Below are 22850 nucleotides of genomic sequence, written 5' to 3' on the forward strand. Positions count from 1 at the left end.
TTCATTTGTAAACTAGTTATACAAGTAACTTTCTACATAGACCAATGAAGTCAATCAAACTCACCTTGACTTTTTAAATACCACCCTTAATATACTTAAATACTGAACATTAACAAGTACTTTCCTTACTTTAATGTTAACAACAACAATCCTTGTAATCTTGTTACTAATTCCATTTTTTATCAATATTTGGCACAGGTAGTAAAATAGTTTCTGTCTGAGAATCAGTAAGCAACTTCTGTAAACCACAGTCCTCACAGTAAAAACTACCATGCCAGGCACAGCACTTAAATGTTTTGATATAATAGTTCATTAAACATAAGTGGGTATTACCCCACTTTACAGTTAGGAAAACAAGGATTACAAAGGTTGAAGAACTTGCCAAAAGGCATACAGCTGGTAAAATGACAATGGAATCTAAATCCTCATCTTCTTCCAACATGTATGCTCCTAACCAGTATAATACAATGCCTCCCTACAGAGCTCTGGTCATTGTGAAGAAATTAAGACTCACCATCACCATTCCACTCTCTATTCCATTATTCCACTGCATAAACAATCCATTTTATTCTAGTGTTAGTCTGAAGACAGGAGCCAGTTCTATCTTCTTATCCCCACTAACACAAGGCCTGACATAGTTCAGGTGCACAATAAATAAAAAATGACTGCCTTCAGGTAAAACAAAGATACACATGACTATCACCTAAAGTACTAACAGCCACAGAAAAAAAATTTTAAGTTATTTTGTTTTATACTTTTTCTTATTCTTTTTTTATTGTTATGCGTCACTTTTCTGTCCATAATGCCTCTTTAAGCTGCACAGCTCTGAAGCCTCTTACTGGTTTTACTAATATACCACTGCTCATCTGCTACAGGCCCATCCAATGATAGTCAAGTTTATTAGAACTGTGTGTGTAACTGGATTTGGGTGGGGTTAAATTGTTCTCCTATAAATAAAAGTTGAAGACTGGGCCTATCAGACATCTAAAGCAGCGCAGCTGCTCAGAATTCTCAGCCTCACGAACCTTCCAGGTTCTCCACTGAACTGCAAGGAGTTAAACTGCTAAAAGGGTTGTCTTCTGGATGAGTCAAGTATTACTATATCATTCCTACTACAAACACATACACATTGACAACTCAAGCATGCTTGCACATGTGTACAAAGACACACACACAAAGCAGTTGATCCAAGTTTGGGCACTCAACCCAAGCTAGGCCAATTAGAGCTAAACTAATTAAAACTGGTGGGGCAAGACTCCTCTCAGGTCACCAGCTGGAGGGACAAACTGGCAGCATTCATTGTCCCGACTTCAGTTCCACACAGGTTCATTGGTGACTGAGACCCTGAACAGCATCAGTATAGATGATATAAATTTATGACAATGAAAAAAACTTAAGATTCTAAACAAAAAATGTTATCGTTTCTCAATTTACATAATATCACACCTAGAAAATGAAGTGCATTACTAACATTACACAACAATGTTTTGGTTTATAAGTAAAATAAAATTAAATTCTAGATTCAGATAAGTATAAACAAGATTTTCACTTACGTTATTTTTGGGATATAGGCTAGTTCCTGTTTATGTGGGACAGTCTGAGCACTGTGAGACATGTAGCATTACTGGACCCCACTCACTAAAACTCAATCATTGTGACAACCAAAAAAAAAAAAAAAAGCCTCCACAACTTTCTATAACACTTGCTGGAAGTAGGTAAACAACCCCACTGAAAATCCCTGGCCTAGAGATTTCGGTTCAAAATATCAATATATAAGTCTATCTAAACAACTCAGAGCATAATTCACTTTGATTCATCTCTATTAGAATTTGCTGTACCAACGACAAGCAAATTCAAATGAAAGTTGAATTAAGATAAATCTATAAAAGGATCCTAAAAATATTATTGTGATTACATGCTAAACCTAACATTTAAACATTTTACATATAAAAAACTTAGTGAAAGCTCTTGAGAGTAACTTTTATTGGCTATATAGTATATGTCAAAACCCCTTTGGGGTATACATTTTTATCCATTAAAAATAGGACTTTGGGACTTCCTTGGTCATCCAGTGGTTAAGACTCCACACTTCTACTGCAGGGGCAAGGATTCCATCCCTGGTTGGGGAACTAAGATCCCACATGCCATGTACTGTGGCCACACACACACAAACAAAAAGGGTGTGGGGGGGGATTTCTGTTCATTCGTAAAATGAAAGAATGGTATCATGTTAGGAACTGTTAATGTGATTTCCTGAATTAGTTCAATGGAGGAAAATGGCATATGATCATCTCCACTGATGGTTCCTAAATAATAAAGGCATTCTTCATAATATCCTTTATTTTTTTACATTTTACTTTTATTTTAGCCTTACATAAAAGTTGTAAAAATAGCAGAGTGGGCTTCCTAGGTGGCGCAGTGGTTGAGGATCCACCTGCCAATGCAGGGGACACGGGTTGGATCCCTGCTCCAGGAAGATCCCACATGCCGCAGAGCAACTAACCCCATGCACCACAACTATTGAGCCTGCACTTTAGAGCCCGTGAGCCACAACTACTGAGCCCATGTGCCACAGCTATTGAAGCCCACATACCTAGAGCCCATGCTCTGCAACAAGAGAAGCCACAGCAATGAGGAGCCCGCGCACCATAACGAAGAGTAGCCCCTACTCATAGCAACTAAAGAAAGCCCGCACGCAGCAACGAAGACCCAACACAGCCAATAATAATAAAAAAAAAGCAGAGAGTATCCATATATCCACCACCCTATTTTCCATAATGGTAACTTTTTACATGGCTGTCAAAACCAGGAAAACAGTATTGGCATACTATTAATTAACTACAGTCCTTATTAGAAATTCACCAGTTTTTCTACTAATGTCTCTTTCCTATTCCAGGATCCTATCTACAACCCCACACTGCATTTAGTTGCTAGCTTTCCTAGTTTCCTCCAATCTGTGACAATTCCTTGGGATATAGTGGGTGGCTGGGTGTGTGTGGGTGTGTGTGTACCTGTTATGATCTCAACACATTTATTTTTTTAATTAATTTTTATTGGAGTATAGTTGCTTTACAATGTTTTTCTAGTTTCTACTGTACAGCAAAATGAATCAGCTATACATACAAACATATCTCCTCTTTTTTGGATTTCCTTTCCATTTAGGTCACCACACTGCATTAAGTAGAGTTCCCTGTGCTATATTGCATGTTCTCATTAGATATCTATTTTATACATAGTATCAATAGTGTATGTCTCAATCCCAATCTCCCAATTCCTTCCATCGCTCCCTTCCCCCTTGGTATCCGTATATTTGTTCTCTACCTCTGTGTCCCTATTTCTGCTTTGCAAATAAGATCACCTACACCATTTTTCTAGACTCTACATACATCCGTTAATATATGATATCTGTTTTCCTCTTTTCTGACTTACTTCACTCTGTATGACGGTATCTAGGTCCATCCACATCTCTACAAATGACCCAATTTTGTTCCTTTTTATAGCTGAGTAACATTCCATTGTGTATATGTATCACATCTTCTTTATCCATTCCTCTGTTAATGGACATTTAGGTTGCTTCCATGTCCTAGCTATTGTAAACAGTGCTGCAATGAACACTGGGGTGCATGTATCTTTTTGAATTATGATTTTCCCTGGGTATATGCCCAGTAGTGGGATTGCTGGGTCATATGGTAGTTCTACTTTTAGTTTTTTGAGGAACCTCCATACTGTTTTCCATAGTGGCTGTATCAATTTACATTCCCACCAACAGTGCAGGAGGGTTCCCTTTTCTCCACACCCTCTCCAGCATTTATTGTTTGTAGATTTTTTGATGATGGCCATTCTGACCAGTGTGAGGTGATACCTCATTGTAGTTTTGATTTGCATTTCTCTAGTAATTAGTGGTGTTGAGCATTTTTTCATGTTTCTTGGCTATCTGTATGTCTTCTTTGGAGAAATGTCTATTCACGTCTTCCCATTTTCTTGATTGGGTTGTTTGCTTTTTTGATATTGAGCTGCATGCGCTGTTTGTATATTTTGGAGATTAATCCTTTGTCCACTGCTTCATTTGCAAATATTTTCTCCCACTCTGAGGGTTGTCTTTTTGTCTTGTTTATGGTTTCCTTTGCTGTGCAAAAGCTTTTAAGTTTCATTACGTCCCATTTGTTTCTGTTTTTATTTTCATTACTCTAGGAGGTGGGTCAAAAAAGATCTTGCTGCGATTGATGTGAAAGAGTGTTCTCATTTTTAAAAATTTTTGACTGCGTTGGGTTTTTGCTGCATGCAAGCTTTCTCTACGTGTGGTGCGTAGGGGCTACTCTGTTGAAATGTGCGGACTTCTTGTTGTGGTGGCTTTTCTTGTTGCAGGGCATGGGCTCTAGGTTCGCGGGCTTCAGTAGTTGCAGGTGTGGGCTCAGTAGTTATGGCACACGGGCTCTAAAACACAGGCTCAACAGTTGTGGCACATGGGCTTAGTTACTCCGTGGCATGCGGGATCTTCCTGGACCAGGGATAGAACCTGTGTCCCCTGAATTGGCAAGTGGATTCTTAACCACTATGCCACCAGGGAAGTCCCATCAAAGACTGTTCTGCCTATGTTCTCCTCTAAGAGTTTTATAGTGTCTGGCCTTACACTTAGGTCTTTAATCCACTTTGAGTTTCTTTTCATGTATGGTGTTAGGGAGTATTCTAATTTCATTCTTTTACATGTAGCTGTCCAGTTTTCCCAGCACCACTTACTGAAGAGGCTGTCTTTTCTCCACTGCACTGCATTGGCAGAAAGGTTCCTTTGGTTTTTAAAATAAAAATGAAGGACACAGTTTTCATTTTCACCAAGAACTTTATTGAACAACGTATTCACCATTTTGTTCCACAAGTTTCTTCCATTCTTCAGGCAGCTTCATAATTCCATCTTCCCAAAACTTTATAACTTTTTGAGCAAAGAACTGTTCCAGGTGCCTTCTACAGTTTTCCAGGAAACTGAAATTTTTTGCATTAAGAGAATTTTGTAAAGACCAAAATAAATGGAAATCTGAAGGTGCAATGTCTGGTGAATACAGCAGATGAATCAGAACTTCCCAGCCAAGCTGTAACAGTTTTTGCCTGGTCATAAAAGAAACATGAGGTCTTGCGTTATCTTGATGGAAGATTACACATTTTCTGTTGACTAATTGTGGATGCTTTTCGTCGAGTGCTGCTTTCAGTTGGTCTCAATGGGAGAAGTAGTTCTTGGAATTAATTGCTTGGTTTTCCAGAAGGAGCTCATAATAGAGAACTCCCTTCCAATCCCACCATGTACACAACATCATCTTCTCTGGATGAAGACTGGCCTTTGGTGTGGTTGATGGTGATTCATTTCACTTGCCCCACGATCTCTTCTGTTCCACCTTGCTGTAACAGTATCCACTTTTCATTGCCTGTCACAAAATTTGTTTAAAAAACAGAATGTTTTCACTATGTTTAAGTAGAGAATCACATGAGGATATATGGTCAAGAAGGCTTTTCTTTGCTTAACCTATGTGGAACCCAAACATCAAAGGGATTAACGTAACCACGCTGGCGCAAATTATTTTTATCGCTTGATTTGGATATTTTGAGTATGTGGGCTATCTCTTGTGTGGTATAACATTGATTGTTCTCAATTAATGTCTCGATTTGATCTCTATCAACTTCAACTGATCTACCCGACCGTGGAGCATCATCCAGCAAGAAATCTCCAGCACAAAACTTCACGAACCACTTTTGACACGTTCGATCAGTGACAGCACCTTCTCCATACACTGCACAAACCTTTTTCTACATTTCAGTTGCATTTTTACCTTTCTTGAAACAATAATATGCCAAAAGTGTTGCTTTTTTTCTCTCATCAATATTAAAATGGCTGCACAAAGATTAATCAATTTTGATAAGTTTTTTTTTTAAAGGCACAGTGATATGACAGTTGTCACAATACAATAATCTAAAAAACTGGTTTCAAATGAAGTTAAAGACACCTAAGTGCTGCTTGAAGCCATCTTACGGAGAAAAACTGAATGAACTTTTTGGCCAACTCAATGTATTTTTGCCTCCTTTGTCATAGATTAAGTGACCATAGGTGCATGGGTTTATTTGTGGGCTTTCTATCCCATACCATTGATCTATATTTCTGATTCTGTGCCAGTGCCACACTGTCTTGATTACTGTAGCTTTGTAGTATTCTCTGAAATCAGACAGCCTGATTCCTCCAGCTTCATTTTTCTTTCTCAAGACTGCTATTGGGGTCTTTTGTGTTTCCATAGAAACTGTAAAATTTTTTGTTCTTGTCTGTGAAAAATGCTATTGGTAACTTGATAGGGATTGCACTGAATCTGTAGATTGCTTTGGGTAGTACAGCCATTTTCAAAATATTGATTCTTGCTTCTCTGCACTGGGAGCAGCTGTCCTGCCACAGCCCTTCATCCCTGTCCCCTAAAAATGTACACTTGTGCCAAGTTTGTCTCCACCCCCTCTCTGATCAGGAGAACCTCTCCACTGTGGAGCTGATCACTGTCTGCAGTGGTGCTGAAATGACCAGAGATCCTAACAGATGAGAGCCACAGCAGCTTGGCAGCCCCACGTCCCCTGACCACCTCACTTATTCCTAGCCGCAGCTTCCAAACCAGTGCCATTTCAAGGGACACTGACACAGCGGCCAAGTTCATTGGAGCTGGAGCTGCCACAGTAGGGGTGGCTGGCTCTGGGGCTGGAATTGGGACTGCCTCATCATTGGTTATGCCAGCACACAGGATCTCAGTTCCCGGACCAGGGATCCAGTCCACGCCCCCTGCATGGAAGCATGGAGTCCTAATCACTGCACAGCGAGGGAAGTCCCAGCCAACCTCAGGGAAAATTTGTACAGCACCAAAGACCCATACAATTTTCAGAAAGCAACTTGGCTTATGGAGTTGACCAGATTGAAAGTCTCAGAATCTTGGGTTCAAGTTGCTTTTGGTTAATTCTTCTTGTGCTTCAATTTCCTTCCCTTGTGTGAAATGAGAGGCACATTTCCTTGAGATGTACCTCCTGGAGATGTCACAGAAATAAATGAAATTAGATTAAAAAAAATATTGATTCTTCCAATCTAAGAAGATGGTATATCTCTCCATCTGTTTGTATTATCTTTGATTTTTTTCATCAGTATCTTGTAGTTTTCTGCATAGAGGTCTTTTGCCTCCTTACCTAGGATCGTGCCACTTATAAAGAATAGTAGCCAATTACTCTGCAGACTGCTCCTCAAACAGGGATTGTCTAAAATTTTCTCACTAGAATTAAGAGTATTAATTTTTGACAAGAATACCACAGAAATGACTTTGTACTCCTCTTAGTGTATCATATCAAGGGGTATGTAATATCAATATGTCCTATTACTGGTGATGTTAACCTTGATCACTTGATTAATATAGTGTGTTTTGGTTACTCCATCATAGTAACTATTTCCCCCTCACTAAATATCTTGAGGAAGATACTCTGAAACTATCAATTTTACCTCAAACTTTTGGTCATTAATTTTAGTATCCATTAGTGGAGACTGTTGGCAACAACTATTAGTGTGATTATGCTTAACCAGTGATTGTCGATTTTTCTCCATATTTATAAGGTGGAATTCTTCTCTAAAAATCTGAACATTTTCTATGCTTGATGGCCATTACTAAGCATTTATTTGTATCTTTTTTCCAATTTTTTTCTATCAGATGTTTATCATTTTTTGTTCCTCAATTTTTAAAAGTTCTTTATATAGTAGGGATATTGGGCTTTTGTCTGTGAGATATATTGCAAATACTTTTTCCCAGGTTGTGAGTTGGCTTTTAACTTTGCTGATTGTGCTTTTTGCAATTAATTTTTTTAATTAAAAAATTTTTTTAACTGAGGTATAATTGCCATATAACATTGTATTAGTTTAAAGTGTGCAACATAATGGATCGATAGTTGCATATATTGTGAATTAAATCACGACAGTAAGTCCAGTTAACATACATACATAATTACATACATAGTTACAAATTTTATTTTCTTATGATGAGAACTTTTAAGATTGCAATTTGGGCGGGGGGGGACAGTCACATTTGTCAGTCTTTTCTTTTACTGACTGAATTTTAAGTCATACTTTCTCTACACCAAAGTTAAAGAGGAATTCTTCTAGTACCTGTATGATTCCATTTTTAACACTTAGTTCCCTGACCTATTTGCCGTTTATTTTCCTGAATGGTGTAAATTACAGAGCTAAAGATATTTTTCCAAATGGCTGCTGAGTTGTCCATTTTTAAAACATCACCATTTAAAAAAAGCTCCATCTATACTGCCACTGATTTGAGATCCAACCTTTGTCATATGTTATTCTGGACTTACTATTCCATTCCACTGGTCCACTATCTATTCATGTGTCAATGCCACACTATTTTATTTTTAAAATTTATGTATTTTTATTGATATCAATTCATAATTGATTTAAAATATTGTGTTACTTTCAGTTAGGTGTACAGTTAGTTAGGTATATAGCATAGTGATTCAGTATTTTTGTTGACTATACTCCATTACAGGTATTACAATAGATATAATTCCCTATGCTTTATAGTACATCCTTGTTGCTTATCTATTTTACATATAGTAGTTTGTATCTCTGAATTCTATACCCCTAATTTATCTCTCCCCTCTTCTGTTGGCCCTTGGTTAACCACAAGTTTGCTTTCTATATCTGTGACTGTTTCTGTTTTGCATATTTGTAGTATTTTTTACATTCCACATATAAGTGATATCATACAGTGCATGTCTTTCTGTCTGACATTTCATTAAGCATAATAATCTCTAGGTCCATTCATGTTGCTGCAAATGGCAATATTTCATTTTTTTATGGCTAATAAATCACTGTATGTGTATGCAGGTGTGCACACCCCCCCACACACACACACAAACATCTTCTTAATCCAATCATCTGTTGATGGGTACCTGGGTGGTTTCCATGTCTCCGTTATTGTAAATGAACATTGTGGTGCATGTACCTTTTCAAATTAGTTTTCATCTTTTCCAGATATACACCCAGGAGTGGGATTTCTGGATGGTATTGTAACTCGATTTTTAGTTTTTCTAAGGAACCTCCATACCATTCTCCATAGTGGCTGCATTCCCACCAACACTGTATGAAGAGTACCCTTTTCTCCACACCCTCTCCAACAGTTGTCAATTGTGAACTTTTTGATGATAGGCATTCTGACAGGTGTGAGGTGGTACATCAATGTAATTTATATTTGCATTTCTCTAATAATTAGCTACATTGAACATCTTTTCATGTGCCTTGTGCCATGTGTATATCTTCTTTGGAGAAATGTCTATTCAGGTATTCTGACCATTTTTTGATTGAGTTGTTTTTCTGATATTGAGCTGTATGAGCTATTCTTACATTTTGGATATTAACACCTTGTCAGCTGCATCATTTGCAAATTATTTTCTCACAGGTTGTTTTCACTTAGTTGATGGTTTTCTTTGCTGTACAAAAGCTTTTAAGTTTAATTAGGCCCCATTTGTTTATTTTTGCTTTCATTTCATCTGCCTTGGGAGACTGATCCAAGAAAATATTGCTACAATTTATGACAAACTGTCCTGAATATGTTCTCTTCTAGAAGTTTTATGATTTCAGGTCTTACATTTATGTTTAATTTAAACCACTCTGAGTTTATTTTTGTATATGGTGTGAGGAAATGTTCTGTTTCACACGTGGCTATGCAGTTACCTCAGCCATCACTTGTTTTGTTTTTTTTTCTTAAATTAATTAATTTTATTTACTGGCTGCGTTGGGTCTTCATTGCTGCACACGGGCTTTCTCTAGTTTTTGCGAGTGGAGGCTACTCTTCATTGTGGTGTGCAGGCTCCTCATTGTAGTGGCTTCTCTTGTTCTGGAGCACAGGCCCTAGGCGCATGGGCTTCAACAGTTGTGGCACGTGGGCTCAATAGTTGTGGCTCACGGGTTCTAGAGCACAGGCTCAACAGTTGTGGTGCATGGGCTTAGTTGCTCCGTGGCATGTGGAATCTTCCCAGGGTAGGGCTCAAACCTGTATCCCCTGCATTGGCAGGCGGATTCTTTACCACTGTGCCACCTAGGAAGTCCCATCACTTGTTGAAGAGACTGTCACATGGCTTTAGCAATTCAGGGTCTTTTGTGGTTCCATATAAATTTTAGGATTATTTGTTCTAGTTCTTTAAAAAATGTAATGGGTATTTTGAGAGGGATTGCAGTAAATCTGTAGATTGCTCTGGGTAGTATGGCCATTTTCATAATATTAATTCTTCCAATCCAAGCCAGCATGGGATATCATTCCATATCTTTGATTCATCTTCAGTTTCCTTCATCAATGGTTTATAGTTTTCAGAGTATATATCATTAACCTCCTTGGTTAAGTTTATTCCTCGGTATTTAAATTTTTTGATGTAATTTTAAATGAGACTTTTTTACTTTCTCTTTCTGATATTTCATTATTAGTGTACAGAAATGTAACAGAATTCTATACATTAATCTTGAATTCTGCAACCTTGCTGAATTCATTTCTTAGTCCTAGTAGTTTTGGGGTGGAGATATTCTCTACATAGAGTATCATGTCATCTGCAAATACTGACAGTTTTACCTCTTCCCTTCAAATATGGATACCTTTTATTTATTTTTTTTCTTATTTTCTTCTTGCTGTGGCTAGGACTTCCAATACTATGTTAAACAGAAGCAGTTGGAATGGGCACCCTTATCTTGTTCCTCAATTTAGTGGGAAGGCTTTCAGCTTTTCACCATGGAGTATTACAGTGACTGTGGGTTTGTTGTATATAGCCTCTATACCCACTGTGATAAGAGTTTTTACCATGAACAGATATTGAATTTTTTCAAATGCTTTTTCTGCATCTATTGAGATGATAGTGATTTTTATCTTTCCTTTCTTTAATATGGTGTATCACATTGATTGATCTGCATATGCGGAACTATTCTTGTGACCCTGGAATAAATCTAACTTGATCATGGTGTATGATCCTTTTTATGTATTCTTGTGCTCTATTTGCTAATATTCTGATGAGGATTTCTGCATTTGTATTCATCAAAGATATTAGTCTGTAATTTTCTTTTCTTGCAGTGTCTTTGTTTGCTATTGGTATTGGGCCTCACAGAATGAATCTGGGAGTGTTCCCTCCACTTAATTTATTATATTTTTTAAATCTCTGTGGTTATCAGTTGTTCTTTCTCCTCTTTCACTTCTCATTTTGTTTATTTGGGTCCTGTCTCTTTTCTTCTTTATGATCCTGGCTAAATATCAATTTTGTTTATCTTTTCAAAATACCAGGTGTTGGTTTCAATGGTCTTTTCTTTTGGTTTTTTTGATCTTTTATTTATTTCCTCTATGATCTTTATGACTTTTTTTTCTTCTCCTGACTTTAGGTTTTGTTTGTTCTTCATTTTCTATTCCTTTTAGGTGGTTTCTCATTTCAGATTTTTCTTGTTTCTTGAGGAAGGCCTGTAATTGCTATGAACGTCCCTCTTAGAACTGCTTTTGCTGCATCCCATAGATTTTGGAAAGTTGTGTTTCCATTTTCATTTATCTAGAGGTATTTTCTGATTTCCTCTTTGATTTTCATCATTTTCCTTCTTTTTTTAAAAATAAATTTATTTATTTAATTTATTGGCTGTGTTGGGTCTTCGTTGCTGTGCATGGGCTTTCTCTAGTTGTGGCAAACAGGGGCTACTCTTCGTTGCAGTGCTCAGGCTTCTCACTGAGGTGGCTTCTCTTGTTGCAGAGCAGGGGCTCTAGGCATGCAGGCTTCAGTAGATGCAGCACATGGGCTCAATAGTTGTGGCACATGGGCTTAGCTGCCCCAAGGCATGTGGGACCTTCCTGGACCAGGGATTGAACCCATGTCCCCTGCACTGGCAGGCGGATTCTTAACCACTGCGCTACCAGGGAAGTCCCTCATCATTTTCCTTCTATAGCTGACTTCTAGTTTCACACTGTTGTGATCATAAAATACTTGACATAATTTCTATCCTCTTAAATTTGTTAAGGCTTGTTTTGTAAGTTGTGTGTGATCTATCCTGGAAAATGTTCCATGTACACTTGAAAAGAATGTGTATTCTGCTCTTTTTTTGGATGGAAATGTCCTGTAGAAAACAATTAAATCCAACTCATCTACTGTGTCATTCAGGATCTGCTGCCTTATTGATTTTGTCTAGATGACATGTCCACTGACGTCAGTGGGGTGTTCAAGTCTCCTACTTATTGTATTACCATCAATTTCTCCCTTTATATCTGTTAGTATTTACTTTGTATTTAGGTGTTTCTGGATTGGGTGTATATATGTTAACAAGTGTAATATCCTCTTCTTGTATCAATTCCTTTATCATTATATACTGCCCTTGTCTTTCATCATGGCCTTTGTTTTAAAGTTTATTTTTCCTAAAATGAGTATTGCTACCCCTGCTTTCTTGTCATTTCTATTTGCATGAAACATCTTTTTCCATCCCTTCACTTTCAGTCTGTGTGTCTTTCAACCTAAAGGGAGTTTCTTGTAGGCAGCACACTGAAGGTTCTTGTCTTTTTTTTACCCAGTCAGCCTCCCTATGTCTTTTGGTCAAAGCATTTAGTCCACTGGCATATAAAGTAATTATTAATATGTATGTACTTATTGCCCTTTTATTAACTGTTTTCCAGTTGTTTTTGTAATTCTTTTCTGTTCATTTCATCTTCTTTTTGTTTCTGCCATTGTAATACCACATTACTTAATTGTAGAGAATTTATGTAGTATGTTTTAATGTCTTGTAGGGCTAGTTCTCTTCAAAGTTTTTATTTTCCCATGTTTTCTTGGCTATTGTTACATGTTTAATTTTCCACATGAACTTTCTTATCAACTTGTCTAATTTCATGAAATAGTTGTAGGTGTTTTTATTGGAATTACAAGAAATATATAAATTAGAGAAGAACTGACATCAGGATCATTTTAAGTTACAGAATTTAAGAATAAGAGATAGCTTTCCATTTTTTTCAAGTCTATTTCTGTGTCTTTGGAGTGTTTAAGATTTTTCCTCTTATAGGTTTCACACATTTCTTACTAAATTTTTCCCAAGTATTTAATTTTCTTTGTTGCTATATTATAAGTAAGGTTTGTCCTAACCTTATGTCCTGTTTATTATTTGTGTATATGAAGACTGAGATTTGTATGTTAATTTTATATTCTGCCACTTTCCTGAATTACTTTACTGTTTGAGTCAGTTTTGTGGAGTTTTCCAGATAAAGTACTATCATATCATCTCTAAAATGAGACAGTTTTCCTCTGGCTTACCATTCTTATGCCTAAAATTGATTTCTGCAGTTTAATTACATGGGCTAATACTTCTAATGCAATGTTAAATAGCAGTAGAAACAGTGGGTGTCCTTGTCTTGTTCATAATCTTCATGGAAATGCCTCTAATGATTCTCCATAAAATAAGATACTGGCTTTAAGGCTAAGGTAGATACCTTCCTGATAATATTCTTAATAAGAGGAAAATAGGTGAATACTTTCTTAGCATCATAAAATGCATACATCATGCCAAAAAGAAGCATCATGCTTAATGGTGAAAATTCAGAAGCACTCCTATCAAAGAATGAAAGAAGATAAGGATCCCCAATCCTATTAACATTTTTCTAAAGTTAACCATTAACAGATTTAATCCACTGAAGGAAACAGGACATATTAACATTAAAAAGAAAGATATAATCAGATGCTTGGAATACCCAAGAGAACAATATAAAACTCTTATAATCAAGGAAGGAATTCAATAAGCTGCTATGCACTATATGACCATTACTTGAAATGTGTATTTGGCCTTTATTAGGCCCGGCCTCACAACTGGGTACAACCTAGGTGAGACTTGCTCTATTATACAGAATACTGGTCCAGAAATTTGTTTTCCTACGTATACTGAAAAGCAATCAGGTTTAGAAGATTAAGAGTGAGACAGTCAAAAAAGGTAACAGATAAATCATAACAATTTCCTAATTTTCAGAGAAAACACAAATGTCAAAAATGTACATAGTTTAATATTAAATTCTGGTGTGCATTACTGTGCCCATATGAACTGATAGGTAATCGTCCTCCATGAGTAAGAACAGCCCAATAGGTAAGAACAGACTAAAACTAGTATCAATAAAGCATTAAGATATAGCATAGCATGTCTGGATGGCTGATAATTCCTCTAAGACAGAATTTAGGGCAGTAACTCTGCTCCAAATAATTTTCAGTTATGGAAGTGACTTTTCTTAGTAACTATTCAAATAATACCGCTCATACTTAATGCATATTAAATTAGAACCCAAGACTTGGTGATTTTTTGGTTTATTGTTCCTTCCATTATAACATACTTCATTTTAACACAACATTCATTTCTCTTTGGAAACGGAAACTGTATATTAACAAATATATAACAAATATTATGTATATAGTATAATGGCTTTAGTTCAGTGATGCATCTTTATTAAGCCTTAAATTCCCAGTGTCACAGTTTTCATGTTTAATGTCTTCTCTGCACCAAATTTTGCTGTACAAACTATATAATGGTCACTGATTAATACTAATCTATGTTCTTAAGAGTTAGGAAAGTGATAACCTTTGGAAAAAGAGATGGTAATAATACTCTGGAGGGAGGAAGGTTTCTTAATTGCTGATAATTCTTTTTCTGGTGATTTCACAGGTATATTCACTTTGTGATAACGCACTTATAATATACTTGAGCTTTTTGTACAGTTTTCTGTATATGTTATATACGTCAATCAAAATAGTTGATTTAAAAAAATTAGCAGAAAATCAAAACAAACCATACAAACAGATCTCTTATCTTCCCAATAAAGCACAATTTCTTTGCAAGCATATCATCTAGCACTTAGGGTCTTTGTTGAAACAAAACAAAACAAAAATTTATCTTTAAACTCTAGAATCATTCAGCACAAATCTTCCAAGCCAAAACCTCAGAACACAGTTGACTCAATTCTCCCCAATATCAGTCCCAATTATACAATACAATGTTCCACCTCTGGGAAGTCTTGTCTCTACCCTCTTTCTTTCCACTCCCATTGCTATAATCATATGTTACTCCTAATACCTTGGTTGAATTATTGCACAAACTTCCCACTGCCTATTTCAAGCTATTCCCCACTCCAATTTTTTTTTTAATATTTATTTTTTTTGGCTGCACTGGGTCTTAGTTGCAGCATGAGGGATCTTCAGTTGCAACATATGGGATCTTCAGTTGCAGCATGCAGAAAATCTAGTTCCCTGACCAGGGATCGAACCCGAGCCCTCTGCATTGGAAGCATGCAGTATTAGCCACTGGACCACCAGGGAACCCCCCCTGCCAATTAACCTTTTATACTGTCACTAGATCTTTCTGAGGGATAACATTAAGCATGGCATTTGTTTAAAAAATACTCAATGGCCTCTCTTACCTTCTGAATGAAGTTCAAGCCTGGCTTTAAATCTCTAAAGAGAGCTTCTATAAACAACCACTTAATCTGCCCCCTTCTCTGGCCAATAGAGTTATTTGAAAGAGGAAATATACTGCACATAATAAAAAGCAAAACAAAACAAAAAAAAAAGCAAGGGAAAAAAGATACAACTCAATCCAATTTCTGAACAAATAAGCAGGACTATCACTCAAGATGGAAGAAGGCAAAGAAAAATCAGAAGTAAGATAAAAAGAAATCCCATCCATTGTTGAAAAATGTCTGGCTGTAAGCAAACTGGAATGTTACTTCTTTAAATGTAAATTTAAATCTAGTCCGTAGGCTCCAAAGACTGAAAGGAACTAGAGGAAATATTACTGCTATATTTGAGCAATTTTTAACACTCTATCCAAACTTGATTCTTAAATTCCTTGACAAAGCACATTAAGGTCATCATCCATGTAAAAGAAAATACCAGAATAGATATTGTAGCATGGCTACTGCCTCTGATAATTTTTTTTTTTTTTGATGAGGAACTCACAACATAAAATAAATAAAAACTACATAAAAGACTGATATTCTCTTATCAAGTAATTAATACTTTATCTCATGACAATAGGAAGGCTGAAAACGTCCTCCCATAACAAGAAGAAACATCTCCTAGTAGTAATGACTTGGTGGTCACTCATTCATTGTTCACAGCCACTATTTCACAGAATGTAATTGCCATGAATAGAGAGAACTGACTGTATCTTTCAGGATACACTCGATTCTTTTTTACTTGCCACCTGATAATCCCTAATATGGTTATTTCTAGGTATGCACAAAACATAATAAAAGGAAACTGATTAAAAATTAAGTACATTAAATACAGAAAAGTCTAGAGCAGCAATGGCAAACAGATTTTATCTTGCACATCAGCTCTGAAAAACAATGAGTTCTGAGTAAGATGCCTTCTAAAGCTGTGCTTTTGGTTCACTGGGAAAGAGAAATGTTCATCACAGAAGTGAGAAAGGATAAATAATGTTACTTGCATCATATATTTGCCACCCCTAGGCTACTGCACTTCAAATAATCTGAAAGAATAAACAATTATAAAATTACTTACTGCTTCAACAGAGTTACATTCTCGTCTTGTTTCTAAATAACGTAGGGCTCGTTTTTCTTCTTCTTTTAATTTAGCGTCTGCCTGTCCAGAAGCAAAACAGCAATCATTTTAAGAACATCAAGAAAATAGCTCAAATTATCACATATACTAAGTTCTGACTTACATATTTCATATAATTCTGTACACCATTTTGTTGTAAATACGAGGGTGCCTGTGTTCTATAAAATCTCTCTGTTGAATCCAAGTATGCCTTCTCAAAATTGTCCCTATAAATCTGAAGCTTATCCTCTGGATTAGAACAAAGGTTAACTGAAAAAAAAGAAAATAAAATTTTACTCTAAGTATAATTCAAATCAGTATTTTGAGTACAATAAATGAAATAACAAATATTGAGAAGTTATGTTTGAGGGACTGTGACAATGCTCAAGAGAACATAAAGCCATAAGACAAAATTCTTCTCTAAAAGAAACTTAAAAAGATAATAGCACAAAGTAGTGAAGTGACAAATAGTATAGATAACATGAATTATTTTATTTCTGAATAGGAAAGAGACTGACTTCTAACTGGATGATCAAGAAACTATTCACCTGAAAAGATGGGATTTGAACTGAATCCTTAGGAGCAAACTAGGATTTACATTGATCAGTAAAGGAACTAAATATTCAGAAGCAGAACAACACAATCAAATCAAGGTGTCTAAGTGGATTGCAAGGTTAATAGAAGATAAGGTAGAATAGTAAGTTAGGAATGGTAATGGAGAGCCTCAAATCTCTGGCTAAGTAACCTGAATTTAGCATGGCATACCACTAAATGGGTAAGAAAAATACTACTTAAAAATTAATATTGTGAAAGTGTATGGGTTAAATTATAGCAATAACATCACCATAAGAAGACTGTTTCAAAAATCTAGAAGTAGAATTCAAAGAAATCTTAACTGGTGGCAGATGAAATAAGAAGGAATAAACTTCAGGAATACGGTTAATGAAAATCTAGACTTGATACCTAAAGGAACACAAGGGCAATGGAGAAAGCAAGTCAAAGATAACTAAAGGTTAATATAAAAATTTCTTATTAAAAACTATTTTGTGTCAGGCATTCTATGTTCAGTGAAGATACAGTGTCAAGAACACCGTTAAGTATTACGACAGGGAAGCACAGGTACTATGAAGCACCTAACCTAGTTAGGGAATTAGGAAAGGCATTCATGAGGAAAAAGAGGATGAGGATGAGTTAGAAGATAAAAGGGGAAGAAAAGTATTCTGGTCAGAGGAAACAGCACATCTGACTGAATGAACAAATGAGAATATTACTATCAGACACTGAAAAGTTTGGAAAGGAATGTACACATGGAATTAACTGATGTCCTAAAAATATCAGTACAAAACCAGTTACTTTTTACAAGCTAGAGATACAAATCTACATTTCTCTAATTTAGGTCGCTAAAAAGATTCACTAGCCAAGAAATGAGTGAGATGGAGAAAATAAATATTAATCACACAAATATGAATTTTTGTAGGGTTCATTAAAGCAGAATATCTTTTGTGAACTCTTAAAAGCATGTGGCACTAAAAGCAGATGTGACTACATGCTAATGAACATAACTTTGGTAGTACTATTCTCTGTCTTAATTTCCATGGAAAGGAAGTCTGATCATAAAAGTTCAGAACATACCATAGGATTCTCTTACTCCAATGACAAGCTGAGAATCAAAAGCCTCTCCTAATCTCTCAGCATGTACCAGCTTCATTGCACTATCTTGAAGTCTGTTTTTTATATTTGAAAAGATTGACTCATTCCATGTATCAAGCATGAGCTAGGAAAAAAAGAACAAAACATGCAATCATTTCAATTATTAATATACCAAGTACCATCTATACACACAAAAAATTTTAAGTACAAATGCTAAAAAAGGAAATAAAATTCTTAGACCTACATTCACTTGACTACTACAGGAAAGTAGTATATTTAAATTTTGTAACTATCATGTGGTAAATAATGACAAAGAACAAGTGTTTCAACATCAAACACAACTGGATTTGAATTTCAGCTGTTAATTATTTGCCTGTTTTCTCATCTGTAAAATAGTGAAGATAATAATACAAATTTCAACTGCTTGTTGTAAAAATTAAATATGGTAATACATGGAAAATGTTACTTTCCCTATAGTTCCAAGGGTGAATTTCAGAAATACTGATAGTTTGGGATGCTTACATGCATATTTGTACAAACATATGATAAATGTGAAAAGGACCAAATGAAAATATGTTTGATAATGAATCTCAGAAAATATACAAATCCACCTTATAGATGTTCTATTTAAATGATGAAAAACGCATATACATATTCATGAGTATGCTGTCAGCATTAGTACAAGTTTCAAGGCTGGGAAAGGGCTACAAAGTCCAGGTCACTATTAGAACGCCTGAGTTGGTTGATAGAACAATCACAAGAAGTAGTAAGTTGTTCAAAGTTCAAAGGCATTTTTTACTTTTCAAATCTGTGGTTCCATTTAATTCTCACAAGTAGAAATACATATATATATATATATATATATATATATATATGAAAAATGAGGACAGCAAGGTTACGTCATTATTGATTGAAGAACTGAAAGGGAAACCTGGGATTCCTCCATTTCAGAGCTGAGTTCTTTCCATTAATTCATGAGTTGGTACTGCACACAGAGCTTTTAACTACAAACTATGCAAAATATGAAAATAAACATAGTACATACTAAGATTATAACAACTAGAATCAAGTAAAAAAAGTTATAAAGATGACAGCAGTTTAGCCACAATTAAACATAAAGATACCACAAACTAATAAAGGAAAGATTTTTTTTTTTGAACAGGAAAAAAGTAATTTAATTTACAGAAAGGTAAAAGTACAAAGCAAGAATAAGGAAATAAAATTCTGAAGATAAAAACAGGAAAAGGAGAAAGTGAAAAGGAAAAGCAAACGAGGTAATGTTCGAAGACACAGATTTATAGCTTAATACCACATAAAAGATGAAAGAACTGAAGCTAAAAATGGATGAAAGAAAACTAATATTATTCAATAAAATCCAGCAAAAGCTGAAAAGGAATTTATACATGAAGTGGAAAAACCCACTTCAGTATAAATTTCTTTCAAAAGTCTTCAACTCACCTACTTCTGAAGATTAGGGAAAAATGGGAAAACTGACTTACCTTTCTAACAATACTGTCTTCTACATTTGATTTTTTATTGCTGCCCTGTTTACCCATTAAAGTAATCTCTAATTGACAGAAAGGCTTCGGTAAAATATCACACTGTGTAAAGAATTTTCGCCATTCAACAATATAAGCTTTTAGCAAGGCTGTATCATCTTGATGGCTCAGTACTCGCTGAAAAAAAAGAATCATATCAATTTTAAATAAATACAGGTGCTTTAAAGAATAACAGAACATATTCATGTCATAAATCCAAGAGAAATTAAAACATGTTCACATAAACTTATTGTAATGAACATTTCACAATATATACATACATCAAATCATTATGTTGTACACTTGAAACTGTTAAAATGTTGTATGTCAATTATATTTCAATTAAAAAAAATCCTATATCCTTTAGCTATTACCTTCCTACCCTCCTCCCTTCCTGGGTTCCCCCTCCCCACCCAGCCCTAAGCAAACACTAATCTATTTTCTGTGTCTATACATTTGAGTATTCTGGACTTTCTTATGGATGAAATTACATAATATGTATACTTTTATGACTGATTTCTTTTGCATGGTATAGTGTTTTCGGGGCTCGTCCAAGTCATAGTAAATGTCAGTACTTTATTCCGTTTTGTTGCTAAATATTATTCCATTTTGTGGACAGGCCACATTTTGTTTGTCTGTCCACTGATGAACATTTGGGTTGTTTCCACCTTTTGGCTATCATGAATCATGCTGCTATAAATATCTGTGTAGCAAAAAAAAAAAAGTTCACAAAAAACTTGTCCACACTCACCAAGAAAAAAAGAGAGGGGACTCAAATAACTAAAACCACAGATGAAAGAGGAGACATTAAAACTGATACCACAGATACACAAAGGATCATAAGAGACTACTACGAACAATTAAACACCCAACAAATCTGACAATGTATAAGAAATGGATAAACTCCTAGAAGCAAAAAAATGGTAAAGAAAAAGAAAATCTGGACAGATTACTGGTAAATTACCAAGACTGAATTCATAATAAAAAAATTCCCAACAAATGAAAGTCCAGGAGCAGATGGCTTCACTGGTGAATTTTACCAAACATTTAAAGAACACCAATCCTTCCCAAACTCTTCCAAAAAATAGAAGAGGGAACACTTCCAAACTCATTTAATAAAGTTAGCATTACCCTGGTACCAAAATCAGACAAGGATGCCACAAGAAAAGAAAATTACAAGCCAAAATCTCTGACGAATATAGCTGCAAAAATTCTGAAAAAAAATATTAGCAAGCCAAATTCTACAGTACGTTAAAAGGATCATACACCATACACCATGGTCAAGTGGGATTTACTCCAGGGATTCAAGAATAGGTCAACATTCACAAATGAATCATTGTGATACACCACATTAACAGGATGAATAAAAATCATATGATCAGACTTCCTAGGTGGCGCAGTGGTAAAGAATCTGGCTGCCAATGCAGGGGACATGGGTTTGAGCCCTGCCCTGGGAAGATTCCACATGTCACGGAGCAACTAAGCCCATGTGCCACAACTATTGAGCCTGTGCTCTAGAGCCCGTGAGCCACAACTACTGAGCCCATGTGCCGCAACCACTGAAGCCCACGTGCCTAGGGCCTGTGCTCCACAACAAGAGAAGCCACTACAATAAGGAGCCTGTGCACCACAATGAAAAGCAGCCCCCACTCGCAGCAACTAGAGAAAGCCCGTGTGCAGCAACGAAGACCCAACGCAGCCAATAAATAAATAAAATAAATTAATTTAAAAAAATCACATGATCATCTCAATAGACGCAGAAAAGCACTTGACAAAACTCAACATTTGGGCTTCCCTGGTGGTGCAGTGGTTAAGAATCCACCCGCCAATGCAGGGGGCATGTGTTCAATCCTTGGTCCAGGAAGATCCCACAGGCTGTGGAGCAACTAAGCCCATGCGCCACAACTACTGAGCCTGCACTCTAGAGCCCGTGAGCCACAACTAATGAACCCATGAGCTGCAACTACTGAAGCCCACGTGCCTATAGCCTGTGCTCAGCAACAAGAGAAGCCACCTCAATGAGAAGCCTGTGCACTTCAATGTGAAGAGTAGCCCCCACTCACTACAACTAGAGAAAGCCTGCATGCAGTAACAAAGACCCAATACAGCCAATTAAAAAAAGAAGAAAAAGAAAAAAGAAATAAAAGTCACCCAAATTGCAAATAAAGAAGTAAAACTGTCACTATTTGCAGATAACATGATATTATATATAGAAAACTAAAGACGCCACCAAAAAATAATAAATGACTTAAGTAATACTGCAGGAGAGAAAATCAATATACAAAAATCTATTGAGTTTCTATACACTAATAACAAACTATCAGAAAGAGAAATTAGGGGGAAAAGATCCCATTTAAAATTGCATCAAGGGACTTCCCTGGTGGCACTGTGGTTAAGAAGCCGCCTGCCTATGCAGGGGACATGGGTTCGATCCCTGGTATAAGAAGATTCCACATGCCGTGGAGCAACTAAGCCCGTACACCACAACTACTGAGCCTACTCTCTAGAGCCTGTGAACCACAACTACTGAGCCCGTGTGTCACAACTACTGAAGCCTGTGCACCTAGAGCCCATGCTCTACAGTAAGAGAAGCCACTACAATGAGAAGCCCACACACTGCAACAAAGAGTAGCCCCTGCTCGCTGCAACTAGAGAAAGCCTGAGCATAGCAACAAAGACTCAACGTAGCCAATAAATAAATAAATTTATTAAAAAGAACTGCATCAAAAAGAATAAAATACCTAAGAATAAATTTAACTAAGGAGGTGGAAGACCTACACTGAAACAATGATGGAAAAAACTGAATAAGACACAAATATATTAAAAGTTATCCTGTGCTCACAGACTGTTAAAATGTTACTGTTAAAATGTCCACACTGGGACTTCCCTAGTAGTCCAGTGGGTAAGATTCTGCTCTCCCAATGCAGGGGGCCCAGATTCAATCCCTGGTTAGGGAACTATCCCATGTGCATGCCACAACAAAGATCTCCCGTGCTGCAACTAAGACCTAGTGCAGCCTAAATAAATAAATAAAAATAAATTAAAAAATAAATAAAATGT

At 36.1% G+C, this 22850-nt stretch overlaps 1 protein-coding gene across 3 annotated transcripts in view; it reads right to left on the reverse strand.

Moving 5' to 3' along the window:
* The window catches only part of CUL5 (cullin 5), a 90967-nt gene that overhangs the window by 37142 nt on the left and 30975 nt on the right, over positions 1–22850 (reverse strand). For all 3 annotated transcript variants that reach the window (XM_057748173.1, XM_057748175.1, XM_057748174.1), the window contains 4 exons: positions 19752–19928; positions 18235–18376; positions 16727–16872; positions 16564–16644 (listed from right to left, as the gene is read on the reverse strand). In XM_057748173.1, coding sequence (XP_057604156.1) covers positions 16564–16644; positions 16727–16872; positions 18235–18376; positions 19752–19928 — 546 coding nt within the window. The remainder of the gene's footprint in view (positions 1–16563; positions 16645–16726; positions 16873–18234; positions 18377–19751; positions 19929–22850) is intronic.

The sequence above is a fragment of the Hippopotamus amphibius genome, chromosome 9, assembly GCF_030028045.1.
Source record: "Hippopotamus amphibius kiboko isolate mHipAmp2 chromosome 9, mHipAmp2.hap2, whole genome shotgun sequence".
Classification (NCBI taxonomy): Eukaryota; Metazoa; Chordata; class Mammalia; order Artiodactyla; family Hippopotamidae; genus Hippopotamus; species Hippopotamus amphibius.